This window comes from Nicotiana tabacum, chromosome 13, assembly GCF_000715075.1.
Source record: "Nicotiana tabacum cultivar K326 chromosome 13, ASM71507v2, whole genome shotgun sequence".
Lineage (NCBI taxonomy): Eukaryota > Viridiplantae > Streptophyta > Magnoliopsida > Solanales > Solanaceae > Nicotiana > Nicotiana tabacum.
Genome location: NC_134092.1, coordinates 112187150 through 112196510, shown reverse-complemented (window position 1 = coordinate 112196510; position 9361 = coordinate 112187150). Strand labels below are relative to the sequence as shown.

The 9361-nt window shown below is 30.7% G+C and overlaps 1 protein-coding gene across 1 annotated transcript; it reads right to left on the bottom strand.

The window, feature by feature from the left end:
• Positions 1-815: 815 nt before the first annotated feature.
• On the bottom strand, positions 816-7621 carry LOC107784993 (WAT1-related protein At1g68170). Its single transcript, XM_075228327.1, has 8 exons — positions 7306-7621; positions 5960-6022; positions 4018-4134; positions 3228-3477; positions 2429-2587; positions 1870-2021; positions 1361-1497; positions 816-1172 (listed from the first exon to the last, which is right to left on the bottom strand). The coding sequence occupies exons 1-8, from the start codon at positions 7494-7496 to the stop codon at positions 1120-1122; spliced, it is 1122 nt and encodes a 373-aa protein (XP_075084428.1). The 5' UTR covers positions 7497-7621; the 3' UTR covers positions 816-1119.
• Between the last annotated feature and the right edge of the window lie 1740 nt (positions 7622-9361).

Sequence of the window (9361 nt, the reverse complement as noted above, 5' to 3'; positions counted from 1 at the left end):
AATACTTGTTGAGATTTTAATAGCTTTTTACATATATATATTCATACTCTATGTCGAAAGTTATAAGTTTAGTTGAACTCGTATCCGAAAAGCTACATCCGTTCCTGACCACATACTGCGATTAACTAACTCTGAGGATTATTTTTACTAGAACTTATTATATGATACACGATCTAATGGCAAGGAAAAAATGAAATAAAATAAGATTTTTTTTAAATAATAAAGCTAACAACACAATATATTATAATAATATGCAATATTTCGGCTGAAACTTTAATAAATACACATTTACCCAACAATATACCACTATGGTATCAAAATATATTGTAAGAGTATATAGTTATACTATCCAATATACTATAATAGTATACATATATACTGAAACAATATACCATAATAGCAACAGTATACTATAGTAGTATACATATAATACCGATCGGGGTAGAAGTAAGGTTTACGTACACACTACCCTCCCAGACTCCAGTCGTAGGATTTTACTGGGTAGTTGTTGTTGTTATTGTTGTATACATATATACCGAAACGTTATATAGGTAGGGTCGCGTAATTATTTTGTATGGGTAGATTCAGGGTAATTATTTTGATTTCTATGGGTTATATATCCCCTTCTTTCACAGAATTGCATGGAGTGTCCCCTCGGGATTTCTATTCATTTTCTGTCCCCATTTTAAAAAGTTGTGAAAAAATAAGCTTCTTTTGTTTTAGAAGCAAGACAAATAACCTTTTGTCCTTCTATTCTTCCACTTTTTTTCCAACTCTTTTTTCTTCACCAAGAACACCAAAAAAATTCAACCATACCAAGCAATTTTTTTACCATATTAGTGCATAAAACTTAAATGTTGGAAGTGGTTGATAATGTACAAGTTAACTGCACTAAAATGTTGGAAGACTTACCAATGATCATTTTGCCTACTATATATTGCCGAATGCCCATTAATGGGTATTGCTTACATGTTACAATTATCATTTAAAGTGGCTATGTAATATATTGACAGTTCCACATTTATATCAAATGACAAAACTAGACTTCCTTTCTTCATTTGAATGGTGTTGCCACTCCTAATTTTGTGGAAGAATAGCCAAGAAACACTTTTTAAACTCCTATTGGGGCGTGCCTTGCTTTATTGTTGCAGAAGAGCCAGTAACTTGTCCCTCTATGCTTAAGCAAAAATAATATTAATTAGTTGCTTGTTCATAAGAATTAGAAGATTAGCACAAAAATTAAACTTGAGTAGAAAACTGTTGACTCAATTACATAGGAGGTCGAGTGCCAAATGCCAATTCGCCTAAATGTTCACAAAATTAAACAAAACTAAGTTAGAGTGCTAAAAGTTAATGTTACCTTGATCTTGAGGAGCTTCTAAATCATTTTTTTGGGAAGCTTCCTTGGATAATATAAACCTTGAGGCTTTCATGTCTTTTCCTTTTCCCCATAGCACCACATATAAGCCCATTATTATAAGAAATCCACCTAATACACTGTCCATGTCCAACAAGTTAGCCCAATAAGAACAGATATTAAAAGTTTCAAGAGTTCAACATCTGTTTTTCTAGTAAAAATAACACCAGGTAGCCACTCTAAATGACTACTATTTAGGAATTAGCCAATATATCATAAATTTTATTTTTTCAGTTCAATTTTTTGGGACACAAATGTCTTGAATTATTCTGAAAATAAGATTTCTAGTTCAAATTTCCAGAACAAAATGAGTATTGGCTAATCCCTATATAGAAGCCCTAAGAATGGTTGTTTGTGCACTTTCTCCGGTTTTCTAGCTTAATAATGATTAGCTACAATTCAAAAGGATCAAACTTTTATAATAGGAGAAAAAGAAAACAATTTAAGTTTACCTTCCAAGATACAAGGTTTCATCAAGCAGTAAAGAACTAGCCAGTGCCACAAAAAGAAGGATTAAAGGGTTGAAGACAGAGACAAATAGAGGGCCTCTTTTCTGAGAGCACCATGTCATCAAAATTACCACAATTCCAGACCCTAATGTTCCCTGCATAAACAACACTATAGATTAGCAACTATAGTATTATTATATATAAAAAAAAATATAGAAAAATTAATCTAAATAGCTGCTCGCTCAACCACTTAAACTGAAAATAGTCTACAAATGTATAATACATGTATATATATTATATAAAAAAAAAGAGCAGCCTGGTGCACAAGGCATCCGGTTCATGCAGGGTCCGGGAAAGAGCTGTCCCCAAGGGATGTAATATAGACAGCTTAACCCTATCGCTAATGGCTGCTTCTACGGCTCCACCCTGTGACCTATAGGTCATACGGAAACAACATTAATTAATGTATAATATGTATAACGGCTAGAAAAAGTAAATAATGAATCCGATCAACCTATTTACATTAATTAATTTATAAGTAGTGTATTGTTATATATCTTACAAGATAGACAACAACGAATAATCTTCTGTCCCAACCAAGCTTCCATTGAGCACTTTCTCTGTCGAAGCATAATGCAAATATGACTGACTGAATAGATCCCATTAAGCTCATCAACGCTGTGCTTGAGTAGTGGCATGGGTAGTTTTTACTCACCTTTGCCTATTGAAAAAGAAAAGGACAATTAGTTCTCCAATCTCCACTACTTGAAACTTTAACGACTCCAACATATTGAACATTATTGATTCAACTGAGATTCAACAAGACTACTTAGAATATATTATATAGTGACGTAAAAAGAAAGAAAAATAAATAGTTTTGTTAGTTTGATTTGGTAATTAAACAAATTATAAGTTTAAAATAAATAAACAAACAAACAAAGATTCTGAACTGAACGAGTTGAATTATGATCCATTGTTTAGCTCAAATTGACCTGCGAATTAATCTTAACCCAACTAGTTTTTCGACAGGTTGTGACTCAAATCCTTTAATGATTCAAGGGACAATTTGGCCCAAATTTCGCCAACCTGCTCAGTTGACACCCTTACTTTTTTATTATACTTAATTCGGAATATCACAACTAATTACGCTGTTTGCTAATCCTTAGGAATACAATCTAGTGTGTTCTCTAACTGGTATAAGTAACAATAAATTATAATTCTCTTTAAATGTTGTGACGGAAGTAACTAACCATGTATACAATGTATATTATGCTAGCAAATGCGACAAGAAAAGTTTATAAATCTCAATTTAATAGAAAAAGAAAAGTGAAAAGGACAGAGTAGAGGAATTATATACTTACCAATAATACTATCCAAAGTGAATAACAAATGCAAGAGGTTATGGCGAGTACAATTCCCAAAGCAAAAGTGCCAGGTAATTTCTTGTGTGACGTTGCTTCATTAGAATGATGTAACAAATCAATTTTGATAGGCCACATATGCACCTCTAAACCTTTGTATAATGTCAATACCATTGCTCCACCAATACATATCATTGTCCCCATCACTTTAGCTTTCCCACTTGCTTTTTCAAACGATAAATTCTCGAACCTATGAACATTAGAACAAAAAAATCATGTTAATGACATATTCTCTAAGTTATCTTATTTGCAAGCTGACTAAAATTATTAAAGATTTTGAAATTTAAAAAAACTTTTCGTGAAAAGTAGGAATATGGTACTGTGGTCGTCAAAATCGGACATGATAACTAAGAAAGGGTTTCGCCTAGTTTTTCATAATTATATGATACCACTAAATGGTATTCTCAAGTTTTATCACTTGCCCCTAAAATATAATAGAAATAATCTCAAACTTAGTTCAATAATATAATCAATTTTAGATGAGTTAGCATGTAATTTTTGGCATGTATGAAAAGATGAAAAGATGGTATGTACATGTTAGGTGCATGTCTATCACTTTAACTATGGTTAGTTACTAAGTCTCGTCCCAATTTATCATAAATCGTATGGTAAATAACATCAGTTATAAGTAAATATTTGTCATTGATGCATGTGTACTTCGTTTTTTTCCCACACCATTTTCCTTCCTCGAATATTTAAGAATAACATAAGAATTATGCAGAATATCTACCTGAGAAGGACTGCTATGACAAAAGTCATTGCTGGGATAAGATTGTATATTGCGGTTGCAAATGTCGCAGATGTCAATATCACACTTGTATAAAATAAAATCGAAAACAACGAACCCCTGAGAATATACAATTAGAGGTAAGATTACATGAATTTGTTAGCCCTTTCTTCATGTTAGTATAAAAGAATTATGGTAAAACGTAGGTAAATTATGTGTATATCAACACAATTATTGAGTCATTTATGCTGATGAATCAATAGACAATTTCATGGTGGTGTTTCATTTCAATTTGTTCGTAGAGATAGAATCAGAAATTAAAAAAACAAAAACTTTATTCTTTTTGGTTCAAAAGGTGGTAATATTTAGACCTGTCAAAACGGGCCAGCCCAGCCCAAGTATCGTAGATTTTTAAATAGGGTGGGTTAGGATGGGCCGGCCTGTCATTAGAATGGACCTTAAAATGGCCTGTCCAACCCAGTCCTAAGAGGGATATTTTTAGAAAAAAATATTTCTTCAAATCTTTAAATATTTTTTCGTGACATAATCTTTTAATTATATGAACGACTTTTGTTTATTTAAAGTGTATAAGAATCTTGATATTTGACAAGGAATCTCATAATTGAAATGTAAATTCTCTTTATCTCCAGCTCTTATTTTTTTAACGTTACATGAATATTTTTTTTGTTCTTTTCTTTCACTTTCCTTAGGTTCATGAATTGCTTCAATAAGTTTATATGTTAAGGTTTAACATTATTTGTTAATTTCATCATTATAGTCCGTAAACTTTTTAAAATTCATGAAATTTGCTAGTGTTATCAATTCTTACAAGTAGTGTTAATTTTTTTCTTGGTATTAAAAATGATCCTCTTCTATACTGAAAAGTATTTTATTGTTAATAATATAATAAAGTAATTTAAATTGATCATTGGCCACTTAAAGTAATATTTTTCTTTGGAAAAAAATTATTATTGGCCACTTAAAATTTTTTTAGTTCGTTATTAATTAAGCAAAAGAAAAACTAATCTAGTCACTCTACATCAAAAATTTAAATTTTAGTTGATATGGAAGAGCAAATGAGCAATCTAGGGTTGAGGAATGAAAATTATGTTAATAGTCTTTTTTAGTTTTTACTTTTTTTTTAATATTAAATTTTTATATTTGAATTTAATTAATTTTTGGCCCATGTGCCGGCCCAAGTCCAACATCGGTTAAGCCTCAAGGGCTAACGGACATACTTAGGCCGATCTTATAAGCCTCAATTTTAAATAGGCTAAATTTTTTTTTAATCCAATCCTACCCAAGCAACGGACTGAATTGGGTTGACCTCACAGGCTAAGCCCATTTTAACGACTCTTACAATAGGATCATAACAAAAGGCATTGCCATATTGCGCATTATTATGCATATCCATGAGTATACTATCTGAAGTTTGTCTAGAGAATCTGAAATGACTGTTAACAGCGAATTTCAATTGACTTAATATGATAAATGATGTAGTAATTGTTTTAAAATAATATAATTATCTCTTAAATATTTGCGTAATGAGTTATTTGTTTGATATCATAAGCTGATTCTTGGCAAAAGTTTAAGAAAACTAAATGGCCATTATAGATAGAGAATGTGTTCTGGGGATTGGGATAGACATAAACGTTTTTTCCAAGATATTTTTTATCCTCCCTAAACAGATTGAACACCTTTTAAGTTGATCTTTTTATTCTTTTTATGTAATTAAATCCAATTTTCTTGTTTTAATTGATGTTATTTGTAGATAAAGTACTATACTTGGCATTTCATTACGGAGTTACAGATTGGACCCAATAGTTTGGGTGAATTATATTCATTTCCCTTGTAGTTATCTTGTATTACAATTATCCACCCTAAAGTTTTGAGATTATGTTTACGGCCCTTATGTTTGTTGAAATTCAAGAGTTGCGTCACTTACCCTAGTAGCCCCGACAGAAATGCCTGCAAAATGACGGTCCAAGTTAGTTTTGGCCGCTTATTCCTGCAAAAAAGAAACCAAAAACATTTCTTGTCAAACAAAATATTGAATTAAAACTCAAAGAATAATGATTTCTTTTTCTTTAGAAAGAGAAATAGATTATATTTTACTAACTTTCTAAATATTTGCATCTTGTTGTATTTCTTTATTTGTAATACTACAATGTATTTTTCCTGAAATTTTTGAATACATGCTAACTTTACCATGTAAATTTATCCGAATAAACTTTTAATTTAAAATGATATTTCAGCAAGGTAAAATTTTATCATAATCTTATTGCTTAAAAAACTAAAAGCTAAAGCAATTGTATATAAGATAAAAGAGTAAGGTAGATACTAAATGGGGCAAGAGTATCTTGTTGACTTGTCCAAGAAGTCTTATATAGTCAAAGATCCATTTGTCACCAACAACAAAAAAAAAAAAAAAAAAAAAAAGAAGAGCAAAAGACGGAGATAAGTATTTTAAAATTTAAAATAAGAATAAAAAAGACACAAACATAAGGTGGTGGAGCAATAGTTAAAAGTTCATATGATAGACTTTGCGGGGTCAAAAGCGAAACTCAAAATGTTAGGGGCAAATATTCTTTTCTCAATGTCACGTAGATGTGCATTACCCATAAGTTCTATTAGTATTGTTAAGTATCACAACTTACAACATTTACTATTTGGAAAAGATTGTTTTTTTTTTTTTGGTTTCTTTTAACAACTATCTACTTCCTTGAAACTTTTCTTTCCCTATCAGTAACATCAAAAAATACTTACTTCCTTTCAAAAAGATTATCAATTTGACACAAACTTTAACGAAGGATGGAAGACTTTTGAGATATATAGTTTTAAATAAGTCATAGTATTTGTATGACTGTAAAAATTCTAATACTTGTGATCTGAAACCTTTCATAGTATTTGTGTGACTAAAAATGATTTCTATTAAGGAGTATTGAAAGTGTCAGTCTTTTTGAGACAGACATAGTGCCAATCTTTTTGAAACAAAGAGATCATAAATACTAAATAGTTATACCATTAATTCTCATAAGTTGTCTTTATGTCCAGTTATATTATGACAAAAATTATGATGACGATTTTTCAGTATCAGTCTGGTATTATACCTAGAACATAAGTTAACTTCACACACGCTGACAATGTAAAATTTTTACAGTTTCATATCATCTTTTAAATAATTAAAGGTTACCTTCATTATCATTTGATGGCCTGTGATAAGTCTAATTTCTATATTAATTCATAGGTATATTGATTGAATCAAAGCAAGAAGATTGACAAATTAATTACCATTCAACTACGAGAGCAATGGGACCGAGAAAGGCAGTGGCAAAGATCCACCTATAAGCAACCATAACTCTCATAGTCATACCATCATCTGCTGCAACTTTTGACAATATAATGTTTCCCCCTAGCAACACTGCAGCCAAAGTCATAGCTCCTACATGTTTCACTCTTTGAAATCCTGTATAATTCTCCATATATGACAAAAGGGAGAAAAAAGAGCTGTATATTTAGTTAAGGAAGAAGAAGAAGAATAAGCACAATATTAAGAGTAATAAGATGCAAAATATTGGGGAGAAGCACAATGAAATGAGCCAACTCTTTGGCCTTTTTATTAGCGAAATTGCGTGTTTATGCAGCACAAAACTTTTTCTTGCATGCATGCACCATATTATAGACAAGTCATGTCTTATACTACTTTTTTGTATCATTTAAAAAACAAAAAGTTTTATTGTGGAATAGCTAGTCTTTTCAAAGGGATATATTTAAACAATTAATGCTTTAATTTCAATGCACAAACATGTTTGGAGGGCCAGTACTCCATCCCCTTAGCTTGTACTGTCTCTATCTAAGGCTTTATGTCATCAAATAATACTGACTTTTTGCTTTTTTTAGGGTAAAGTAAGTATCCTTGTTAATGTGGTTAATTGGTTGATTTCGCAAATTTCTATACACATGTTTCCTTAGCTGATTGACCATAGGGCGGCCGTGGCCGGTAGTAGTTAGCCATCGCTGGCGGCTTAATCCTTTGTTAGATTATCTATTTACATTTACTATAAACAGTTACATAGCGATGATTTTTTAAATAATTTGATAGTGTAAAAGTATTTATTCTGTTGGTGTATAAGTTTAATTAATTAAAGTTCAAAAAGATAGAAAAAGCAAAACCTTGACTACTTTTTGGACTATTGGATATGTTGGTATAGCCCTTAAAACCACAATTCTCAATATGATCCGTATCTTTTATGCATGGGTGCCCTTGAAAAGCTTAGCACATTATATCTCTTAATTTGGTGTTTATTGAGTAAAATATAAGATACTAGTAGTATCATAACTTTATACATGTTTTTGCACATCTCATTGTGAGTGGTGTGGAAATACAATTATAAGGGAACAACTTTAAGAAAAGAATAATTGTTTCCCTGTAAACTGCTAAGCACGTAGAAGCAAGAACCACACAGCAATGAATGTGGTCAGTTGATATTGTCAATAATTGTTGAAAAAAAGATACATATTGCTAATAATTGGGAATTGTATAGATGGCCAAGTTATCCACATCGGAAGATACTAACTATAATTATATATCTTTTGCAAAAAAGGATATTTTGATGATCCCTTTTCCCACTTTAGAAAACCGCTAGACCCGTTTAATTGTACTAACTAGTTAGAGGATTGAGAAAGTTGTTTCAAATGTTTTTTTTTTCTTTTCTGGCCAAATGTGGACCTTTTTGGTCAACAATTTAATTCTTTACCCATTAAATTAACTCACTGGAGTTAAATTAACATTTTAATTCTAAAAAGTTGACGGCATTTTAAATTATTAAAAATGTGACATACCTTTTGTAAAGAACAGAGTTAGTCTTGATTCATGCATAAAATCATGTTTTCGTATAAGAAAAAAATATTTTTAACACCGAAATTTAATATGACTGCACCCCGTCTTTAATTGGATTTGGTTTTCGTCCAATTTATAAATTAACACAAGGAATTGATAAAGCAACTAATATAACGAACTAAAATGAAGAAGATAACATATATGTCTACTGGGAGCATACATTGAACATTCTTATATAGGAATATAGGATTTTCTTCTTCGTACAAATAATTTGGAAACAATCTCTCTACCTTTTCAAGATAGAATTAAAGTCTGCGTACATACTATCTTTCTTAGACCCTACTTATAAAATTACACTGAGTTTGTTATTGTTATTTTTTTTAACCAATAATTTGGATTCACCAGCATCATGTCTTGATGGCAGTAGTAGTTGATAGAGAATTAAAAAATAATAAAAGAAAGTGGAAGGGAGTGGGGGAAAAAAGATAGTGGAAAAATTGATATATT